Source organism: Urocitellus parryii, chromosome 3 (genome assembly GCF_045843805.1).
Source record: "Urocitellus parryii isolate mUroPar1 chromosome 3, mUroPar1.hap1, whole genome shotgun sequence".
Lineage (NCBI taxonomy): Eukaryota > Metazoa > Chordata > Mammalia > Rodentia > Sciuridae > Urocitellus > Urocitellus parryii.
This window is the reverse complement of record NC_135533.1, coordinates 111,663,441-111,687,185: the sequence shown is the minus strand read 5'-3', so window position 1 is coordinate 111,687,185 and position 23,745 is coordinate 111,663,441. Positions and strand designations below refer to the sequence as shown.

The following is a 23,745-nucleotide window of genomic DNA, read 5'->3' as shown; positions in this document are numbered from 1 at the left end:
CAAGGTGTCTACCCTAGAGTAACACTGGCTGCATGTCAGGAGTTTTCTTTATAGCATTGGCTGGAAACATTAAGAAACGGAAAGAGACTAATATCTATCATGAGTGAAATGGCCAAATGAACTGTCTCAACTGTCTTATAGATTGGCCATGTGTACTTCTCAAGAATGATGTGGATTTACTTGTGCTGATGGGCAAAGATTTATTGCCAAGGAAAAAAGCAAATTATAGAAAAACACACCCAGAACGATCCCAAAAGCAAAGGTACCCCATTTCGTTTCTGTGGGTATATGTTGATGTATGTGAATGCAGAGGGCCAGGAGTCACGGTAGCAAATGGTGACCCCTAGGATGGCTTGGAGTCTTTGAACTTTTAAAATAAGCAAGAAATAATTAAGGCTACGTAGGGCTTTCTTGGTGAATGTACAGGAGCCCTAGGAACGTTTGGGGTGTGGAGAGAAGAGGCATCCTGGTCTCCTCCTCTCACCCCTGCTTCATTAGAGCAAGTCTTCTATGTTCCTGTTCCACAAGTCCAGCTTCTACAGGAGAATTCACTAGAAGCCAGGCCTGGTGGCATACACCTGTAATTCCAGCTACTCGGAAGGCTAATACAGGAGGATCGCAAGTTCAAGCCAGCCTTGGCAACTTAGGGAGACCCTCAAAACAAAACATAAAAAGGCCTGGGGTGCAGCTTATTAGTAGAATGTCCCTGCATTCAATCCCCACTATAACAAAAGAAAAAAAAAAAGAATTCACTGGAAAAAAAATTCTGGAAGTCCAAATTCCATCATATCACAGGCAAGGAAACTTAGGTGAAGTGGAGGAAGAAGGGGTGTTCTTGGGGTCACAGTGAGCTGTAGTGCAGCCCTTAGAGGGGACTCAAGTCTCTTGACCATGGTTTTGCAAACCTGTAGAAAAACTTGGCTTGTCAGACACATACCCAGGCCTGTGGAATGTAGTTTCTAGCCCTGCAGGAGAAAATCAATATGAGATGTCAGGCAAGAAAATCCAGCTTAACTATGAAATCGGGACTCTGGAATGTATCAAGGGTAATGGGAGAAAAAAGGGGGAGACACAAAGTTGTATGCTGCTTCCACAAAAATCTTAACTGGCTTTTGGGGATGGGAGGAGCTGGCACCTGAGTCTGTGGGGCTATCTGCCTAGGACAAGGGCCTGGGGCAGGTCAGTGTTGTGGTCCCAGTGTGGCAGGCTAAACTTTGCTTCTCTGCAAGTCTTTACTAAGGCCTTACTACATGTCAGGCAAGGTACTGAGGCTGAATGGGGAAGAGATTCAGAAATGCGTAAGATGGAGCTGCTGCCCTCACACTACAGTGGGGGTGACAGGCAAAGAATAACCAACACAAAACGTGCTGAATGACACAGAATGGAATGGAAACAGGAGAAATGAACTCTGGCTTGGAGGCTTAATGGGTCTGGGGGAAGAGGTAATGAGGCTCTGTGGTAGGAAGGGTAGATTGGACCAGGAGCCCCAGGGTATGGTGGAAAAGATAGTGCACTTGATTTGGATCAGGGAGAGATCTTGATTCATAGAAATCTTTCACAGTCACCAAGGAAGAGGGTCTGTGTCCATGGCTCTAGCCTTCTATCTGGCTCTCTTCACCAAGTTGGAAAACAGAGAGGAAGTGAAAGGGGCCCCAGCTTGTCCAGGCAGCTAGTGCCACTGGCAAGAACATATCCATGGGGCTGGGGATGTGGCTCAAGCGATAGCGCGCTCGTCTGGCATGCGCGGGGTGCTGGGTTCGATCCTCAGCACCACATAAAAATAAAATAAAGATGTTTTGTCCACCAAAAACTAAAAAATAAATATTAAAAAAATTCTCTAAAAAAAAAAAGAACACATCCATGAATTCAGCACACGCTTCCTGAGGGACTGCCAGTTGCCAGGATTTCTGCTGGGCCAGGAACCAAAATGAAGGCAAAGGTCACTGTCATTTCTGCCACACTCTGGTTGGTCCACCCCTGGTTCTGGGCAGTGGGGCCATTCTTTTGTACTGGGTGGCCTCTGGTGACATGGCTGCCTGACAGGACCAGAAAGAAGCCTGACAACCTGCTGGGCCCTGGAAAAGAACACAGGTAAGGGCAGTGGTACCTGAGTAGCCTGTCTGAGGAAGTGGGGCTTTGGCCCCATGAACTCATTTGGAGCTAGAAAGGAAAAGAAAAATAAAATAAAGAAAAATAAAAATCTGAGAAAAGATTAGTCTAGAAATACAGGCAGCAGTGGCTCCGGAGCAAGTTACCCAGTTGGCCTGCTGCAAGATCACAGTGAGTGCAGGAACCCTGGCTCCCCTGAAACCCAGTTAAGACCTTGTCCCTCATCTCCTCACCCTTGTTCTTCAAGGCCCATCTCAAATTGTTCCTTAGGGACCTACAGAGACAAAAAAACCCTCATTTTTCAGTTGAGGTGTTAGGGGATCCAGAGAGGCAGAACAACCTTTCCAAGGTCACACAGCTTCTAACAGCACAGGGTTTAGGGCACGCTTATAACCCCAGCGGCTCAGGAGGCTGAGGCAGGAGGATTTTGAAAGCCAGCTTTAGCAAAAGCAAGGCACTAAGCAATTCAGTGAGACTCTGTCTCTGTACAAAATATAAAATAGGGCTGGGGACGTGGCTCAGTGGTTGAGTGCCCCTGAGTTCAATCCCAGGTACACCCCCACCACCACCACCAAATTCTAATAGCACAGGGCTGACACAGGTCTCCTGACTAAGGTCTGCTCTGCTACTTCTTGACCAAGCTCAAGTCTCCTACCTCACTAAACCTCAGTTCCATCTCCAGCATCCACTTCTCAGAGTTGAAATAAGATGATGTACAGAAGTGAACCAAGTGAACCCTGCTTCTTTACTACAGGGTGTATCAGGGCCTTTAAATGTTAACCTGCTCTATGATTCTCCCAGAGGTAGAGAGAACATACATTTTTGACCACAGAACCAAAAATGAGGGAAAAGACTTGTTATCTTCTAGGGCACCATGGAACACTCCAAGGGAATTAGTTAGTTGGCTTCCTTCCTTTATTGGCTTTGATACACCTGCAACACAGTTGCTTTGTGTCTACCCAGCAGCCACCCTCCACCTCAGTCACACCCCCATAGACCCTCATTTTGTTTAGGCCTTTCCACCATGGCACACCATGTTAGAGCCCTATGATTCAGTTCTCCTGATGAGAGAGAAATTTCTTTCTTTTTTTTTTTTTTAATATTTATTTTTTAGTTCTCGGTGGACACAACATCTTTGTTGGTATGTGGTGCTGAGGATCGAACCCGGGCCACACGCATGCCAGGCGCGAGAACGCTACCGCTTGAGCCACATCCCCAGCCCCAAGAGAGAGAGAAATTTCTAGGCAAGGTTTTCTATTTTCTTTTTTTTTTAATATTTATTTTTTAGTTCTAGGTGGACACAATATCTTTATTTCATTTATTTTTTAATGTGGTGCTGAGGATCGAATCCAGTGCCTCACTCATGCCAGGCTAGCGCGCTACCACTTGAGCCACATCCCGAGCCCCAAGGTTTTCTATTTTCTAAGAGAGATAGAAACACACTGCTCTGGAGTTCCTCCTAGCATTAACATTTCAGGAAGCCTCAGTGAAATAGCTGCAGCCCCACTGAAGCCTCAAGAGACCAATGTAACCACCAAAAGGAAGCCTCAAAACACAGAACTGATGTGTCCTGGACCATGCTCCCACAACACAGGTGAACCACGCCCACATGGTCCTGTTTCGCAGCTCCTTGTCATGCAAGGGAATGGGTCTCCTTACTACCTAAGCCTTTGAGTGCACCCTACGGGATCCAACAACACACGTGAGTGTGATCAGCCTTGTGCTACTTAATTTTTCAAGGTCTCTGGAGGGTGGGGCCATGAGCCAGCTGCCCTGCCCTGATTAACACAGGTGTCCCTGCTGAACTTCCAGTGTACCCCATCCCAGGCCCTTCCCACTCGCACCTGCTTGTTTAATGGTCTGTCTTTCCCACGGTTTCTGCCTTTTAAGGGCAAGGCCCAGGAGGCTGGCTCACCTTGTTTCTCTTGTGTTTAGCACAGGATCTGGTGCTAGTAAATCGCTTAATAAATATTTGCTGAATGAATAAATAAATAATGACTACATGAATGGAGGCTTTGCCTCTTTGCAATCCACAGCCCCTGGATTACCTAGCACAGTGGGTTCAGTGAACACAGGCCAGCCAGTCTCTGCCTGACAGCCTTGAGTGCCTCAGCACCAGCCCTTCTGGTAACCCTGACAGCTGGAACCAACCCCTTGGCAAATGCTTGTGGGTGATCTACAACCTAGGTGTGGTGAGGTAGGTTGATTCTGGGAAAACCCACAGATCAAAGACAAGGGAAAAGGCCAGGTCCAGAGATGCCTAAGTTCTGTGGGGGTCCTACCAATCAGGTTCCCTGGGTTGCACTAGGGGCTAGCCTTCCATCAGTTTGGGGGACACCTGTCTGCTTCTCTCCCATAGCAGGAGCTGCTGAGGGTCATGCTGGCTTGGCACAGTGGCCAGTGAGACATCTCTGGTGGGAATCTGGGGATGTTGCAACGTGTGTGACTAAGCAGTTTGCAAGTGCTTCCTGTCCAGCCGGCCAGATGGCTTAAAGATGCCCTGAGCCTGCTCCCTAAACCTTTGGCCAGCCAAGCTTCCAGCATTGGACAACCCAAGGAAGAGGGCACAGCACAGGATTCTAACCAAATCAATAGCCTCAAGAACACAGCCAATCTCCTTCCTCTCTGAACCATCTCCATCCCATTATTATGACAGGGGAAAAGGCAGGCAGCATTTGTCCAGAGGTTTCCAGATTTCTGAGTTCCATGGACCAACACCACTTCAGCACTCTCAGGGAATAGCATAGTGCTGCAATGTCTCACTTTGCCATTCTCAACTTGGCTGTGTACTCCCCACCATCACCACTGATTCGGTTTCCTCCAGTGGGTCACTATTCCAAAGCCAGGTGATCTTTTCAAAGCATAAAACACATCAGTGGATGGGAGCCTCACCATGCTCACAATAGCCCTGGGGCCACTGTCCCTGTTGTTTAGTCTGCTTGGAGAGCTTCTCTTTCCGTCCTTCGCAGAACTCAACCCTCAGGTCTTTTAGCTTTCTGTCCCATGTCATTTTCTCAACTCTTCCTGTCCAGGTTGAAGCCCCCACTAAAAGCACAGAAGTTTGTGCACATCTACCTGATAGCCCTTGTTCTATCTGCAATGTGACATTTCTTGTTTGACAAGCTGATTAATGCAAACTCCATGTGGGCATGGGCCATATCTGTTTCGCTCCCCACTACAGTTCCAGAAACTAATTAATCCAGGGCCTAGAATGCTGTAAGTACCCAGCAAATATTTGTTAAATGAATCAATAGGCATGAATGGACTTTTCAGTGCTGAAAAAGTAGGATAGGCATATACTAAAAATAAATAGAAAAGGCCTTAAAATGGAATATGTTCACCTCGGAAAAACTCATTCAGTGCAAATCCTTGATTTTCTCATTTTGTCACAGCCTGGGGAACATCAGGTCAAAGAGTAGCTTCTGGGAAGCACTGTCCAATTCTACCACCCAGAATGTCAATGGTCAATACATCAAAAGATACAATAAAAAGGGAAGAGAGGGACAGATTTGGCCCATCTGTCCTTTTGCTATTAACAAGGATTCACCAACAATCTTTCTGCACAGCCAGAACCTGAAGCACAGTCATTAGAGAACCCGTTCCTGTCTGCTGGGAGTGCCCAGGGCCAGGCTTTAAAGGGACCCCTGAGCCCACACCCCAGAGGCCAGTTCTGTAAAGATGGGCTCTTTTGTTTCTCCAGCTTCCCTAGGACCCAAGGCACTCACCTCCTGCCCTTGTGCACTCGGCTCAGGTCCACTGAGTCCCTGCTGAACACATCAAACTCATCGTTCTGGAAGATGTTGTGACGAGATGTCAGCAGGGGAGTGGGGTCTGGATTCACCTGTCTGGGGGTATAGGACAGAAATCCATTTAGGGGACCCTGTGTACCTGGGTCCTATTCCCCACTGCCATTCTATCCATCAGATTTTTCACTCCCTTCAATAGCCACACCTAGGAAACAAGCTGAAAACCTTTAACAGGGAGACAAGGCCCTGCCCCATCTGGGCCTGCCTGAGAACACAGCCACCCTGCAAATGAAGCTCCCCCCTCAGTCCTAAGGGACCACACACAATGATTTTCATTTTATCTCTTAAAAAAAGCTCCACCCTCACTGAATGCTCACAATGGCCCTAAGAGATAGGGAGTCATAGATTGGTCATAGATTGGTCAACCTCTTTTTTTTTTTTTTTGGTACTGGAGATTGAACCCAGGGTTCTATGCGTGCTAAGCACATGCTTTGCCACCGAGTTATACCCTAGCTCTTTGTGCCTCAGCACCCTCCTCTGTAAAATGGGGGCCAAGGAATCTGAGAAACTTGACCAAAGGCACAGAGCTAATTTCACTCTTTCATTCAGTAAACATTATTTGTTCATGGAAGAACCACTCAGTGATGCTCTTAACAGTGGGCCAAAGTCCGAAAGGGTAGGGGTGATGGATATGAGAAGAGCTTTGGCCATCTTCTTTTAGAAATCTACCAGTGTGTCTGTAATCCGTCTTCCCACAACACACAGCAGGGACATCCAAGTGTGCACTGAGAACTTTCTGGGGGCCTTGGGTTTTGTGTTTCCCCAAAGAGGATTCCCAAAGAGGATAATTTAACATTAATTAAATTGTTGGGAAACTCTGCTGTGGGGAAGAGAGAACAAGATGAGTCCTGGGGCACCAGGGAAGAAAGAGTAGGAGGCAGAAAAAAAGGCCCCAGCCCTGAGGCAGGTAGGCCCTGGGGCCTCCTCCCACCTGTCTCTCCTACCTGTCTAGGCTACGGTCCAGCTGGCTGAGGGCAGGGGCCAGCCGCTCCTCCAGGATGTTGTTGATCACCTGCTCTGGGTCATAGGAGTAATGTTCTAGGCAGGCCAGGATGAAGCCTTCCCCAAGGTCTGGCAGCAGGTCCTTTACTTGAGAGATGAGTGAGTCCAGCTCCACGCCACACACGGCAGGGCCCGGGGCAGCCGCTGCACCCATGCACTGTAGTAAGAGCCAGAGTGAGGGAAGGGAAGGTGAAGCCCAAGGGTGACAGCGCGACAGACTCCAAACAGCACTGTGGGATCTTGATCTTAACTGAGTGACTCAAGTCTCTCTGAGCTTCCATTTCCTCCTCAATGAAAGTGGGACTCTTAAGATTTACTGGCTGAGCTATTTCTAGCTGTGTGGATTTGGGTAGGTACTTCCTTCTTTGAACCTGTTTCCTCTTTATAAAGCAACATACTACGTACGACTCACCTCATGGGGTTGTTTCAAATGGTTCAAAGAGAAAATGCTCATAAACCTGGTGTAGACAAGGGATTCCATAAATGTGTTCTACTAAAGATCCTTTACCAATTCTTTTTTTTTTTTTTGGTGGCGGGGTACTGGGGATTGAACTCAGGGGCACTCGACCACTGAGCCACACCCCCAGCCCTGTCTTGTATCTTATTTAGAGACAGGGGATCACTAAGTTGCTTAGTATCTTATGACTCCTGAGCCACTGCGATTATAGGCATGTGCCATTGTGCCTGGCTCTTTACCAACTCTTATCAAGATGGATGATGTTGGAAGGAATAGCAACCACCAGGCAAGGTTTGTGGAGTTTTCCTTTTTAATTATGTTCTTTTCAGTAAGGGGGATTCATTTTATATACTATTCAATGTGGAAAAAGTCTTTTTATAGTGTGGCTCAGTAGTTAGCACTTGGCTAGCATGTGTAAGGCCCTGAGTCTAATCTCCAGCACCACAAAATAAATAAATAATAATATAGATCCTCCATGACTCAGATAAAAAGACAAATGGGGAAAAGGATGGGAAAAGGTAGAGGGGGCTGTGATTCTCCAAGGCTCTGGGAGAATCATGGAGCATGGGGCCTCACAGGAATCAGAGCCTCAGTTATTAATGGGCACCAATGTCTAATTGGGCTCAGACGTGGGCCCTGAATCTATCCCCACCTTACAGATGAGGAACTGAGGCTCAACAGGAGTGACAGGCCCAAAGCTGCTCATCTGGTGAGTGGCAGAATAGATTACAATCCGAGCAACCTGACCTGAGTCTGTATGGTCTCCATCCCTACATCATGCTATGTTGCAGACAACGTAGGGGGGAGAGTTTTGGAAAAGCCTGGAGAGGAAACACTAGATCTAAAGCCTCCAAACTTGCTCGAGGAGCTTTCAAGGATACGATGGGTGGGACCAAGCAGCAAAGGAGCTCTACTTTTACCTGTATGAGGGAGAGCTTGGGAAAGCATTTCACATGGATAAAGCTTCATCTCTTCATTTTATAGAGGGGAAATCGAGACTTCACTGGCTTAAGTGACTTGCTGTCTCTTCATATTCACTCTAGCTTAGTCTCAGCTTTGGAATCCCTAAAGGCAGAACAGAACTGACCGCAAACTAGAGGCTATCAATTCTAAAAGAAACCTTTACCCTGAGTGCAGGAGTAAAGAAGGAGGTTGGCCCATGCCCTACCCTCAGACAGACCAAGTGGAGCCAGGAAGCAGTGTATAGCACCTCCCCAAGACATATACCTCCACTTCCTCTGAGTTCTCTGGATGTGATGGTGTTTGACTGATTGCCTCTGCTGTTACCGTGACCCCATTAGAATCCCCGTTAGGATCTTCGGCCACTGATGGTTCTTTAGTGTTCATTGCTTTCCTTCTGTCCACCCCTTCCCAAGCGCTCTCCACTGCCTGGAGGATGTAGGCAGTCCGGGTCTCATCCCTGTAAGGCTGTGTTAAGGGCTCTCTTTCTTGGGTCCCATGTCCTTCTCAGCTTTCCCAACTCTGAGGCAGGCAGATTTTTCAGTCTCTCCCCAGGATTCAACCATGTAGCTCTTGCCAGGGGCTTTTGGGGCTGAGCCAGTGGATGTCACTGGTACCTGGGCTGTGTCGGCACTGGGTCAGACAGACCACAGTCATGCTGGCCTTACAGCCCAGTACCTGCCACTCAAAAGAAAGCAGCTCTGGGCAGACGAATCAGGGGCCACCATCAGTGTCAGGTGTTTAAATGAACCAACAGCAATTCTTCTGCACTGACCTCCAGGAGGACAGCCAATGGAGCCACTGCCATTGAGCCTCCTGTTCAACTTTGCAGGGCATTCTGCAAAGGCTGGGAACCCAGAGAGGTCCCTGAAGCAAAAACGAATAAGCTATTCCAGATACCCAAATGGCCAACAGGCTTCCTGTCCTTTCTCCCTTTCTACCACCCAAGGTACTGTCAAACCAGAAATCCAAGAGTCACCTCCAGTACCCTCACTCCACTTCTAGTGCAAACTCCATCATCCATCCCTGGATGCTGCAGCAGCCTCCTTGCTGGCCCCTGGACTTCCTGTGGTCCCAGACCAGTGTGTTCTTCCTATGCTGGATGGAGCTTTTCTAAAGTATACACCTGACCATGTTACCTGCTTTACAGCTACAGCCTTCCATGCTCCCCAGTATTGTAGAACAGAAACCAAACTTCTCAACAAAGGTCATCCCATGGCTGTGCAGTTCAGCTGGCCCCTATATCATGTGCCATATTCTCAATACCCTCCTGTAAAGACCCTTCAATACACAGCTGCACCATGTAATCCACACATGACATCAGTGGGTTCCTCAAAGAAGCCAGTTCTCTTTGCCCTTTAACCCTTGGGAATACCTGCTCTTGCCTTAGCTATTGGTTTGATCATCTCTTATTCCTTCTGTTCTCAGCTTGGGCATCACTTCCATTAGACACCCTCACCCTGACCTTTGCTAGGTGAGATGCCATCTGAATTCTTTTCTTTTTTTCTTTTTCTTTCTTTCTTTTTTTTTTTTTTTTTTGGACTGGAGGCACATCCCCAGCCCTTTTTATTTCTTATTTTGAGACAGGGTCTTGCTAAGTTGCCTAAGACCTCACCAAGTTGCTGAAGCTGGTCTCAAACTGGAATATCAGGCATGTGCCACCATGTCTGGATGAATTTTTTTACATGATACTCTCTAACTGCCTGTTTACTAGTCTGTCCCTCCTACAATACGGACAATGAGGATAAGCACAAGTCCAACTTGGTCACATAGGCCCAGATACTCAAGAGACACCTAGAAAAAGCGGGGCTGTACCTTCCCTGCATCAAGCATTAGAGCAGTCATCTTTTCTAGAAAAAGCAGGGCTGAGTCCTTGGTAGCCTTTAAAGTTAGCTGGCTGATCCATGAGTTCTGGGACTAACCCTCTTTTTGCCTCTCTGGCTCCCAGGAGGTTGTGTCTGACCTAATCAGGCCAGACCCCATCCCAGAGGGCTGTGGAAGAAGGATACAAGACTGACGAGGCCTGCTGCAGCAAGCTGATGTCTTCAGCCACAGGGAAGAGTGCGTCATAGTCCCGGAGGAACCTGGGGGGCAGAGAGCAGATAGTAGGGACAGGGATGGGACCACAGGGACACTGTTCTACTGCAGGGCTACTCCCGGTTTATGTCTATTACCCAACCACCAAGTGTCAGAAACTTAGCGCTGTGGTGAGCATATGGCAAAGGCTCCCCTCTGTAAGGCCTTGTGGGGATTGGTGGGAGAACCATGGCCACTACTGGTCCAAGCTTAGCCACACTTACCTTTTCTCCTGCAGTAAGGAGCTGAAGATCTGAAGGAACTCTTCAATGAAGCCCTGAACATTGTCACAGCTGAAATGAGACACCAGGGAAAAGAGCCCATGCAGTGCAAGATGATCTACAGGTCCCTTCCATACCCACCCTGGTCCTCTGCAAGGCTCTGGCCAATTGGAGGAAAGAGAAATTTTTCTGGGTTTTCTATCTGCTCAGTGAACCTCAGAGCAGGGAAAGAAGCCAAGATAGAGTAATGGGAATGCTCCTTCTGGGTTTGGGGAGGGGGTCTTAGTCCAGGGGTTACCTGCTTTCTAGAATGGGAAGGAGGCAGATCTGGCTCAGGATAATGTGAAAAACTTCCATTAGCTTCTTCTTGGAATGGGAGAGCCTCTGCCACAGGTCACTTAGAAGCCTTTGACAGCAAAGAGAAAAAAAGAAACAGATTAGGAAAGAAAAAGGCACTAAAGGAGCCCCTTCCCAGCAGTTGTGGGTCCTTCCTAGGGAGCTAGCTCCAAGGCTGTTTCTCAGTTCAAACAGTGGGTCAGGAACAGGGACTTAATCACAGGGGCAGCCCATCCTATTGACTGCCAGTATTTGGGGACACTGGGTTAATGGACTTAGTGGCCAGCAGAACTTTAGAACCTTTGTGCACTTAACTCTCTACTTGTTGAAATCTTTCTTCTCAGGTCCTCACACAATTCCTTACAGCATTTACTTCAAAATAGGAGTTAGAGAAGATAATGCTAAGTGAAGTTAGCCAACCCCCCAAAAAACCAAATGCCGAATGTTTTCTTTGATATAAGGAGGCTGATTCATAGTGGGATAGGGAGAGGGAGTATGGGAGGAACAGACGAACTCTTGATAGGGCAGAGGGGTTGGAGGGGAAGGGAGGGGGCATGGGGTTATAACTGATGGTGAAATGTGATGATCATTATTATCCAAAGTACATATATGAAAACAGGAATTGGTGTGAAGATACTTTGTGTACAACCAGAGATATGAAAAATTGTGCTCTATATGTGTAATAAGAATTGTAATGCATTCTGCTGCCATATATAATTAAAAACATAGTCTTAGTAGGTAAAGAAGTAGCTCAGTGGTAGATTGAGAAATGGAAAACAAAAAATGTAGGGGCCAAGAAGCTGCTAGGTAGGGATGCATGAGTTTGAAGCTACACAGTTCTTGATCCTGCCCCCTTGCATTAGTGGAGGGCATGATGCAGCTGGGGAAGGCAGGCCCTGTGCTCAGGCCTCCCTTTCCCACATAATGTTCTTAGCTTTATCCCCGCCTCACTTGCAATCTTCAAGCCTCCTCTTCTTAATTGCAGACTCCATTTCAGGAATTGCCACTTCATAAAAGGAAGCTAGTCTGTGGAAGCACATATGGGCAAAACACCGGATTAGTTCATAAATACCACACTTTGTTAAAAAAACCAAAGCCAATTCAAGGGAGGGGAAAGGCCCTTTTGTTGCTCCCACAACCAGTTTCTCCTGGGACCATGCTGGTGCTTCCCAGACTGAGTCCAACCCAGACTGATTCACGATGCTGATCCCACCAACAACCTCATGGGAATTGGCCTATAGCTGTCCATTCTATCAGAGAACCCAGAGGGATGTCCAGAACTCTCTGAGTTTTGAGAAACATACATAATTATCCTTTTTTCTTGCTCTCTATAAACCTTTCTTATCATGCTATGGGATATAAAGAAAAACCTTTAGTTTGTGCATGATTTGCAATCTTTATTTTTACTTTTTATCTTTTTTGTGGTGCTGGGGATTGAACCCAGGGCCTTGTGCATGTGAGGCAAGCACTCTACTAACTGAGCTATATCCCCAGCCCATGATTTGCAATCTTTTTTTTTTTTAAATTTATTTTAGTTGTACAAAACACAACCTTTATTTTATTTATTTATGTGGTGCTGGGGATGGAACCCAGTGCCTCATACATGCAAGGCAAGCTCTCTACCGCTGAGCCACAACCCCAGCCCCATGATTTGCAATCTTTAAAAACTGTTTTAATATGAAAATATCAACCCGATATTTGTATTTGTTCAAAACAGACTAAATGTGCTCATGATTTAAATGTCTACACTGGTTTATAAGTTAATTCAGTTAGAATTATTTCTATAACTCATAAAATAAAATAAAAATTATATATGTAAACTCAGTTGGTGTACGCCTGTAGTCCCAGCAATTAAGGAGGAAGAGGAAGGATCACTTGAGCCCAGGAGTTCAAGACCAGCCTGGGTAACAGGTAACAGCCTGGGTAACAGGAGAGACCCTATCTTGAGGGAAAGGGGAAATAAACAGGAATCTTTCAGACAGAGAAAAAGGTTGCAATGGCAGGAAGGATGTTTTAGGTAGACAAAGTGAAGCATGTAGAGGCCTGGAGCTTGGGGAGTGTCGGGGAGTAAAGCAGGACAGCAGGAAAAGGAGCTGGTAACCATGAGAGATGATTCTAGTCAGTAGAAGGAAGATTGCGAGGAGCTGTGAAGTGCTGGCGGGGGTGGGACAGTCGAAGCCAAGGGAGGCTTTATCCAAAGGATCCTGCTGGGGTGAAGAAAGACACGGAGGAGAATATAGGGCAGGGAGGGAGACCACTTTGCCCACTTGGCACCATGAGTATCTTCCTTGTGAAGTAAGAAAGGGGGCACAGGCACAGGCATTTAGTGTGAAGGGGCTGGCAACCTGCATGTTGCCAGACACTGGCCTATTCTCAGTGGCCTCTGGTTGTCACTCTTGCTGGGTGTCTCTTTCTACTATTCTCGCAGCTTCTGGGATCTGCTCAACTCTACCTACCCATCCATATATTCATCTATTCTGTCATTTACTTACCCATTCAACAAAACATTTATCTAGTGCTGACACGTGCCAGAGATGGCAGCTGGTGTTCTGCCCTCCTTGGTCTCCTCTGTTTGTGAAAAATGAGACACTAGGATTGATCAGCCTCCCAGATAGAATAAAGTGCTGATCAGCATTTCACCCTCAAAAAGGGGGTAAGTCTGTAGCTGTCCACTTGGGAAAGAAAAAAAAAAAAAGGTATTTTTTCCTCATGATAAAAGCAACACATGCTGATAGGAAATTTGGAAAATACACAAAGTAGAAAATTAAAATCACCAAGAGGATTTTACTGTTCTTGGAATTTTGTGCCCTGTGTGTTTTCACTTATCAGATTTTCCCATTTTGTTAAAACATCTCCCCAAACGGGGTACAGATGTCTTCTGAAGGTCTTTGGAGATGGAGGTAAGTTTTAGAAGGGTAGATTTTTTTTTGTGAGGAGCTGTGGAGGTAGGGAAGAGCCACCACCCATCTTGGTGAGGGGGAAGAAAGGAAACACTTTGACCGAAAGTAACTCTGCCTTTGACCCACAAATAGCCTGTGGCTGGCCCAGCCTGTTCCAGCTGTGCTGAAGGCCAAGAACGGCTGCTGGCAAATGCAGTGACCTCTGACTGCTTTCTGGAAAGGACTGGAGTCACCCATGCAGCTCTGTTGCTCCTCCCTCTTTTACCTTCCTCTTCTTCCTTCTCACATCTACCCAATGTATCCCTGTTATGTCTCTCTTGGCCTTTTAACTTTGTGAATAAATAATATATTCACATGGTTCAAAACTCAAAAAGTATAATATATACTGTGAAAAGTCTCCCTTTCCCAATTCTGTTCCCTACACACAACTACTGCCACTAGTCCTTTTGTGGAATTTTCTAAAGATGCATTTATACATGCATATATAAACAAATATTCACATTATATATCACCGCCTTTTTAACTGCTGGGGATCGAACCCAGGGTCTGAGCATGCTAACAAGTGTTCTACCACTGAGTTATACCCCCAACCCTCTCCCAGCTTTTTAAAAATTGAATACTGGCAAATGATGAGTACTATACATGTTATTTGCTTTTTATTGTTTTATTTAATGGCAGGGCTGTGGCAGTGCGTAAAACACCTTCAGTATGGATGGGTAGAATTTCACTGTACACATTTGGATACCAGACCCCACAGATGGATCTTTAGGTTTTTTCAATTGTTTGCTATTACAAGAATAACTGCCCAGAATAACTTTGCACCTTTGCAGATATATCTGAGCAATAATTCCTAGAAGTAACATTGTAGGGGCAGATGGTATGTGAATCTTTTAACTCTCAGAGATCATGCCAAATCACTCTACATAGAGGATGTTCCAATTTACGCTCCCACCAGCAATGTATCCTGGCAACAACTCAACCTGCCGGGGCCAAACTGCCCTCTTTGTCCTCTTCTGGTGCCAGGCCTAGTAGGGCCTGCCTCTTTTGGCTTAGTTATCTTATGGTACGTATGGTACTGAAATAAGATAGATTGCCAGAAACCAGTCAAAGGATAGATAAGTGGTTGCAGAATACCTGCTACAAATTCAGCACTGACCGAGGCACTTAAGCTTCAGTTCAGGCCTTGGGAAGCTTAAGACATTTGGAGGAAGAATTACATCATAGAAAAGAGGCAGTTGTTGGGCTGGGGTTGTGGCTCAGTGATAGAGTGCTTGCCTAGCATGCATGAGGCATTGGGTTCAATCCCCGGCATCACATATAAATAAACAAGTAAAATAAAGGTATCATGTCCATCTACAACTAAAAAGAAATATATATATATATATATATATATATATATATATATATATATATAAAGAGGCAGTTGCATTTTCAATTACCAGAGCAGCGTATTCTATGTATAGCACATCTGGTTTTAGGAAGAAGGAATCCCATGTGTGAGCATGACCAGGAAGCACACAGGGAGGAGGTGGACCTGGAATACTACATGGCAAGGAGGAGTGGAAGGAGAGAGAGGAAGAAAGATAGGTAGAGGAACAGATAGAGGAAAAGGAGAGCCATGACCAGGGTTAGCCTGAGAGAAAGAGAGAGAGGGCTTTGGGAGTGCTGATCTTTAGGAGGATGGTGAGGGACTGTGTAGATGGAATGAGGAGTTTGAATTTGAGTTGGGAAGGGGCGGATGTGAGATGACCAAGGTGAGAAGCCAGGTATAGATATACCCCAAAGAGCTGCTAATAGTTGTTCATTTTTATTATTAGTATAATTATTTGAAAATGACTTCGCATGTATATAAATTTTTATATATTTTACATACACACACATATGTGTGTGTGTGTGTGTGTGTGTGTGTATATATATATATATATATTTTTTTTTTTTTTACTTTTTTTAAAAAACAAAAACAAAAACAAAAAAAAGATCTATGCTATGTTGCTATGTTGCCTAGGCTGGCCTCAAACTCCTGGGCTCAAGCAATCCTCCTACATCAGCCTACTGAGTAGCAGGTATTAGAGGTACGCATCTGGTTCCCTGTTCATTCTTTTTTTCTGGGTACCAGGGATTGAATTCAGGAGCACTCAATAACTGAACCACATTCCCATCCCTATTTTGTATTTTATTTAGAGACGGGTCTCACTGGGTTGCTGAGTGCCTCACTTTTGTGAGGCTGGCTTTGAATTCAAGATCCTCCTTATGGGGAAAGAGCCATTAAGCAAGTATTTCAGAAGGGCACATGCCAGGTGTTGTAGGAGCAAATAATTTTACCTTTCTGAGGCTCCGTTTCCTTAGCCTCTGAGACACTGGGATTATAGGCATGCGCCAAGGTGCCGGCCGGGCTTCCTATTCATTCTTCAAGGGTCATTTTGGGATTCCAGTCAGGAGCACCTCTGGGGTCTTCTTGTGTGTTCTCCCCTGAGCTAGACCACTTGGTCTTGACTGTCACTCCCTGAGTCTGCCCATCAGAGGGGCTTTGAAACAAAGCAGAATTGAAACTGCCCTCTTCTTGATTATGTTTTCCTCCTTCCTTGTACCGTTCTTAGATAAAATTGGCAGTGCTTCTAAAATATACACTCCACATGAACAAAAAGCCGTATCTGTCTTCCTCACTGTGGCATCCCCAAGCTGGAAGGGGACTGGCACATTCTAAGAAACTAGTAAATGTTTGTATGAGTACCTGGGACCAGAGCCTCTATTTCAACAGCCAAAATTTCTGCTGTACCTGTAACAGAAGTCGTGTTTCTGGAAGGTCTGGCAAGCCAAAGGGAAGATATCCAGAAAGGCCCAGAGTGTAGTGCAGGTATCACAAAGGTAGAGAACAATGTCCTTTAATTCCTGTTGCCAAAAGAAAACACTGCATTATTCTTCTCCACCTCATAGACAGCTCTGTAGAGGATACGAGGCACAGCTGACAAAGTCAGGATTCCCAGCAGGCAGAAAGTTGCTAAGGGGAAAGGGAAAGAGAACAGTAGAGGCCCCAAGCACAGCCTGGCTGATTCATCTCTTAAGAATGCCAATGTGGGAGAGCCAGCTAGCCTCCCACATTGTAGTAGCAGGGGTCTTGCTACTACAGTCACAGTAGGTCTCCACCTGGTGATGGCTAGGGTTACTTCTATTTTAAGATAAGAGTCTCTCTTCTAATCTCCTCACGACACCTCTGGTCCCACAAAGAGAAGGCATATCCTAATGAGGACAAGAATATCAAGACCAGCTTTCCTCACATTTTGAAGAGGGTATACAGGACATGGGATGCTTGCTTATTCACTGATTCTCACAACTACTCTAAGAAGTAGGCTGGGCAGCTGTTAGGATCTCCACTTTAGAGCTAAGGAAACTGAGCCTTAGAAAAAGGTAAAATGATTTGTTCCCATACCACTTGGCACATGCCCTTCTGAAACACTTGCTTAATGGCTCTTTCCCCACCAGATTGCAAGCTCCAGGAGTGCTGTCTACGGCTGCCTTGCTGCTCTGTCTCCAGTGCTTAGCACAATGTCTGAAACATGTCCCAGGTTCCTTAAATATCTGCCTTCTGTCTGTCATCCTCATTAGACTCCTAAGTTCTGCCAGAGCAGGTGCTGTGTCTGCTTTTGCTTACTGCTTTACCTCCAGGGCCTGGTCCATGCTGGGTGCTGAATAAATGACTGGCTCAAGGAATAAAGCATGAATGAGCCTACTGAGATGAACTAAGTGAGGACTACTCCCTCTCCTTTGAATTCTAGTTTCCTGTTCTTGCCAGTACCCTATAAATAAAGCTCCCAGAAAAATGCAAGCCTGCTGAAAACATTCTTCACCTGTGTGAGGGGAAGAACCAGCTGCTCGCTGGGTTATAGAAGTTGTGAGTAAAGGAAGAAGCCACTGGGACCTCTATCATGGCAATCTTCCTTACCTTGGAGCAGTTAGGCTCTGGCTACAAGGACTCAACAGAAAGAGGATGGGCTGGAGGACAATCTTACCAGGAGTGGCATGTCGCTGGGGGTCAACCGGCTCTTCTCCTCAAGCTTCTGTGGTGTGGTGCTGGCCCCTTCCCCTTGCAAACCACAGTGCTGGAGGATATTGCTGAAGACCTGTGAAAGGCAAGAAGGGACTCTCACGTCCTGTTGAACCATCATCTGAGACCCCCCACCCCCACCCCACACTCACAGCCAGGGACAAGTGATTTGAAAACTGCCTTGAATCTTGGAAATATATCATGTTCCTGGATACCAACTGAGACAATGACCTTCTCAGAGAATGGGGTAGAGTAAACTAAGTAGGGAACGATGAAACCATCCTTCTTACAGGACTGTGGAGAGAATTAAAACTATTACATGTGGGGCTGGGATGTGGCTCAGTGGTAGAGTGCTTGCCTAGCATGAGTAAAGCCCTGGGTTTGATCCCCAGCACACAAAACAACCAACCAACCAACCAACATGTATGTGAAGCCCTGACAATTCTGCAGATATGATGTGACTGGATAGGCTGGGCAAGTATATGATAAGGAATTTTTGATATACCGTCAGCAATAAATAATGGATTTTTGGATCCCTTGTAGATGGATATTTATGAGAGCCATTTTGAAATAAAATACAAATCAACAGTGAGGGGGAAAACAGAGACCATTGTAAAATCAGGCAAATATTGAAGTGACAATGCTGGCTTTAAGTAGGCTAGCATGTGACTATTCCCAGGGTTATTGAGAATGGCAGGCATTTCTTGGTTGTGGGATTACGGGAAATAGTAATATTCTTATTTCTGATTTTTAACATATCCCACATTTTCTATAATGAACACTATTTTTTCATGAAATGATTTTGTAACTTTAAAGCTCTTATTTGAGAAGCATAGGTCGCTTAGAGGGATATCCTTAGAGTCATATGGCTGTTGGCAAACAACACAGAATGCTAACCAAGCTCATTTTGTATGAGAGTCAGGCAGCTCTTAGATTTCAGTCCTTTTAAGAAGGGGAAAGGGGGCTGGGGTTGTGGCTCAGCAGTAGAACACTCGCCTAGCACATGCGAGGCCCTGGGTTCGATCCTCAGCACCACATATAAACAAATAAAATAAAGGACACATTCACCTATAACTAAAAAATAAATATTAAAAAAAAAGAAGGGGAAAGGGAGAATTTGAAGGGGTGTGGTCAGGGGTAAGACAAAGAGACCATCTGGGGAGATGGGTCTAGAGAGGGACGCTGGGAATAAACATTTTCCCCTGGCTCTTCCAAAAAAGCCAAAGAACACCATCGAGTGGGGAGGGGGTCTGTTTCCTCAATTCACTTCCCCTAGCTAGGGCTGAGAGCTGGTACCTGAAGGATAGTGGGCATGGTTTCATCCAGGTCATTATAATAATTTGGCTGCTGAGTAAAGATGTTTCCTGGAAAGAAAAGAGAAATGTAAGGAGTGGGGAAAGGTAGGAAGGAATGGAGAGGCTACATTGTAAGCATGTTCTGTGACCTTTCTCCCTTTTCCTAAGCCTCTCTGTGGCTGTGACCTAAGATGAGTCCTGGCCTCAGGTCCTGCTACACTGAGGTTTGGTTCAGATTAGTGACTTCCCCAAGTTTGGAGAGAGACCTTGATCAGTACAATTTAACCCTTTAAGTACCACTGCCTAGCGAATTATGTTTTTAAAAGAGCGGCTCTGATCAAACCAGCTCACCCTGCTATCCCCAGGGAGTGATCATACTTAGGCACCATGCCACATATGACAGCATGGGCTTTGGAAGTGGGCAGTCATCCAGGAAAATTAGGAAATATGATCTCCTTGTTCAAGAAACCTGAATGCAACAACCCAGTTCTTGCCAGGCCACACCTGCAAAATGTGAGCAGACTGCAGGGAGAAATTTCTCTGGAAATTCTCTTACCTTTTGCTTTTGAATATGCTACCATCCCAATCCATCCTACTCCAAAGCAAGAGGCCTGGGAAGGACCTGGAGGTGGACTTAGTGCACATTTGTGGTTGTTCCTGTAAGATGGAGCTCATCTCCAAGTGTTTACTATTCTCCAACTGCTGCTGCTGTGCATGCGTAGGTTAGAGCATATGGCCACTGGAACAGAAACCGAGTGTTCCACTGCCCAAATGGTGAAGGAGGGAGAAAGGGTGGAGAAGACAGATAGATGAGGACAAGATGATAAGAAATGCCAATGCCCTTAAGAGGCCAGGGTTCTTCATCTCACTGTAAGCCTCATATTTAAGGCTGTGGTCAGATGTTCTGTCTCTGGGCAGGTCTGTACATGGTTTCCTTATTGATAACCTTGATCTCAGTGTATCCAAAAACGAAAAAGATCAAAGGCCAGATGGGGCTGGATGAGTAAGCAAGTCACTAGGTAGCTGGACTTTCTGGCAACACTTTCCTGGATGCCACTTTGTTCTTTGATTCCAAAATGCTGAGTTTCACCAGCCTGGGCTTGCTCAGAGCCTCCCACCTTCAGATGGGCGCCGATCCCTCAACCTCTGAAGGTGCCCCTGGACGATCTATACATGCCCTCCTCCTCCAGACAGGTAAGAAATACCTGAGCTATCCCCCCACCAACCTCTGATATTCCTTGAAAATGCTCCTGTTCTGATGGTCAAGGTCAAGTTTGAACTCCTGACCATGGGCATGAAAGACTCTGTGAGCTCTGGCACCCTGCTGGCATCCTGGGCCATCCTCTCTCCATGCCCTGCATTGCAGTCTTCCCACACTCCATCCCCACTCAGACAACAAGCTCTGTCCCCTCCCTTTCCCTGGAATGCCCTTCAGAGCTAATTCTACTATAAAGCAGGTGTCCTCACCTCCAGGCATTGCCTCCTGACACAACAAGAGACAGACAACAGGAAAAGTCTCCTCCCACAACCCCTAGGGCCACACAGTGTTCTCCATGGCATTCTGACCACCTGGCGCGGGGAAGACACTCTCTCATAAGCCTGCCAGTGCTAAAGCCTGAGAAACAGTGATGTTTTTCAAGCATTAAGATCACTCAAATTACCTAAAGTGGTGGCACACACTTGTAATCCCAGCAACTCAAATTCAAGTCAGCCTCAGCAAATCAGTGAGGCCCTCAGTAACTTAGTGAGATCGTGTCTCAAATTTTTAAAAATTTTTAAGAAAGACAAGAGATGTACCTTAGTGGTAAAGTGCCTCTGTGTTAAAGCTCCAACACCAAAAAAACAAAATTCACTCAAATTTTCTTGCAGCATCTGAGTCCCTTTCCACTCCTTTATCTGATTCCAATGACAGTAAAAATCTCTCTCATTTTTGATCTCTTAAAGAAATAATAAAAAGGTAGGGGTCTGCAGTGACAGGCTTTGAACTGCCTCTTCTCAGGTGAAAGCAGTTCAGAAACCCAGGGGGAATGAGAGATTCTGCCAAGCAGATCAGTGCAGTCCATGAAAGGGCCAAGACCCAGTTAACTCCTGGTGTACAAAGCAGCCTCAAGAGACTAACTGAAAGGCCCTGTGTTCAAAATTACACTTGCTGTTTCACAATGCCAGCCTCAAAGTTAAAAAAAAAAAAAAAAGGGCAGGGTAAGGACTGGGTTTGCGCCCTTACAATAATCATCAAGTTCCCATTCTCTTGCCTTCTCTTCCTTATCAATCCTCTTAGGAGTAATTGCTTTGCTCAAGAATTTTGTGGTACTAAAAGTGGCTGCTTCTTGTGCCTTCTGTTCAAAGGTTGAAAAGACAGCTGCCACGTGTGTGCATACGTGTGCAAGAAAGAGTGTGAGAACCAGATATGGTGGTTCACACCTGTATTCCCAGCAGCTCAGGAGGCTGAAAGAGGAGGATTGTGGGTTCAAAGCCAGCCTCAGCAACAGAGAAGTGCTAAGCAACTCAGTGAGACTCTGTCTATACATAAAATACAAAATAGGGTTGGGGATACACATCAATGGTAGAGGGACCCTGGGATCAATCCCCCAGTACCAAAAAAATTCTACAAAATCTAAAAGACTGGCTAGGTACAGTGGCACACGCCTGTAATTCCAGCAGCTCAGGAGGCTGAGGCAGGAGAATCACAAGTTCAAAGCCAGCCTCAGCAAAAGTGAGTTGCTAAGCAACTCAGGGAAACCCTGTTTCTAAATAAAATACAAAAATAGGGCTAGAGATGTGGCTCACTGGTTGAGTGCCCCTGAGTGCAATCCCCAGTATCAAAAACAAACAAACAAACAAACAAAAAAAAAACCAAAAACAATTGAAAGACTGGTGATCCCAGCAGCAGGCAGAACTTTCTTGCTTCACCCCCACCATGACATCTCCCCCTAGATTCACAGCCATCTTACCCCTACGATGACTTTGCTTCTACTTATAACCCAGGTCCCCCAACCACCACCTCTTAAAAGTCCTTCTTCTGCAATCAACATATTTTTCTCTAGAACTGTTAAGACTTTTCTTTCTAGTGACCTCACTGAGCCCTGCTTTAATCTGCCTCCCGGAGGTGCTTTCCTGCTCCAATAGCCAATCAGCTGATGCACCTGCCTCCTATGAGGCCCCCGATCTCCACCCTGCACACTTGTATTCTCCCAGATTAATCTTGTCACCAGATGGCTCCTTGCCTTGCTCCAAGCTCCTGGAGGCTTGATGGTCTCATCACAATAAGAACTCACTCACCAAGTTCTTGCCAGTCACTGTGCTACACATGTGACTCATACTTACCCTTCTATTTAATTTCCATGACCAACTTATGAGGAAGATATCAGTTTTCCCTTTCTCCAGATGAGAAAACTGAGGCTTCCAGTGGCTCATTGACTTGGTTAAGTGGACCGAACCAAGACTACAGCTGGGATGAGAACTGAACAGTTCAACTCTGGGGCTGGCCATCTTCGTCACTTAGCAATACTGCTCTTCCAGTGCTGAAGCTTGGCATGGAGCCCTGCCAAATGGTGCTGGCTTCTCCCTCCCATCTCCTGCTATTACTCTCCTGGAACGCTTAACTCTAACCAAACTAGTAATTGTTTTCCTAACTAGTCACACCTACTGTTGTTCACTCACCCATCCTCTCAGTCTACAGTAAAATTATTACAGATCTTTCGGGGGGGGGGGCGGAAATAACTAATAATCAGTTAAGAACCAAAGGTATTCCAATGAAACGGCTGGATACAAATTTCATGTATGTAATGATATAATATATCTTCTGAAAAAATAGAGTCTCAGAACTGGGGATATATAGCTCAGTTGGGAGAGTGCTTGCTTTGTGTGTACAAGGCCCTGGGTTTAATCCCCAGTGTTACCAAAAAAAAAAAAAAAAAGATTGGAAGGAAAAAAATAGTTGTCTTGCAGTAATTTGGTAACTGTTTCCCTGTTTTTTTTTTAATGCTTTATCTCCTTCCAAAATTTTCTACACTAACATACCTTAATTATTAGGAGGAAAAGAAAAAAAGGAAAGAAGGAAGTAGGAGAAAAGGAGGGAGGGTGGGAAAAGGAAATGAGGGAGACCATCACAAGGGATAACTCAATTTTGTAAAAAGATATTTAGAAAATTGTTCTGTGTCCTACAATCTCAGGGTGAGGAGGGCTGACAGGGATGTCCAGATGCACACTTCTCTGTGCCAAGCCCAACACAGTACGTAGGCTGCAATCAAAGAGGAATCCACTGGGGCACTCCCTCTGTCATCCCACCAACGCTTCCATTTCTGATTGAACCTTCAACCCACTGCCGCCTGACAGAATCCAACTGCTAACATTTGTTCCTTTTTCAAACCAGAAGATGGGAACTCTGTCCCCATCTTCTCTCAGCAATATTGCAAATTGTGCCATTTTTGAGGTAGCCCCATCCATCATCCCGGAAGCAAGCAACAGAAAGAACAAGAACTTGAGGGGCAGGTCTCCATGGCCACATGTCCCAGCATGGCTACTAATTAGTTCTGTGCGCT

The 23,745-nt window shown here is 45.8% G+C and overlaps 1 protein-coding gene across 3 annotated transcripts in view; it reads right to left on the bottom strand.

Annotated features, from left to right (window-relative positions):
• The window catches only part of Ascc2 (activating signal cointegrator 1 complex subunit 2), a 43,313-nt gene that overhangs the window by 4,903 nt on the left and 14,665 nt on the right, over positions 1–23,745 (bottom strand). For all 3 annotated transcript variants that reach the window (XM_026413366.2, XM_026413365.2, XM_026413367.2), the window contains 10 exons: positions 19,206–19,273; positions 17,875–17,985; positions 16,644–16,756; positions 11,919–11,993; positions 10,930–11,037; positions 10,635–10,703; positions 10,344–10,418; positions 8,602–8,794; positions 6,860–7,074; positions 5,835–5,954 (listed from right to left, as the gene is read on the bottom strand). In XM_026413366.2, coding sequence (XP_026269151.1) covers positions 5,835–5,954; positions 6,860–7,074; positions 8,602–8,794; positions 10,344–10,418; positions 10,635–10,703; positions 10,930–11,037; positions 11,919–11,993; positions 16,644–16,756; positions 17,875–17,985; positions 19,206–19,273 — 1,147 coding nt within the window. The remainder of the gene's footprint in view (positions 1–5,834; positions 5,955–6,859; positions 7,075–8,601; positions 8,795–10,343; positions 10,419–10,634; positions 10,704–10,929; positions 11,038–11,918; positions 11,994–16,643; positions 16,757–17,874; positions 17,986–19,205; positions 19,274–23,745) is intronic.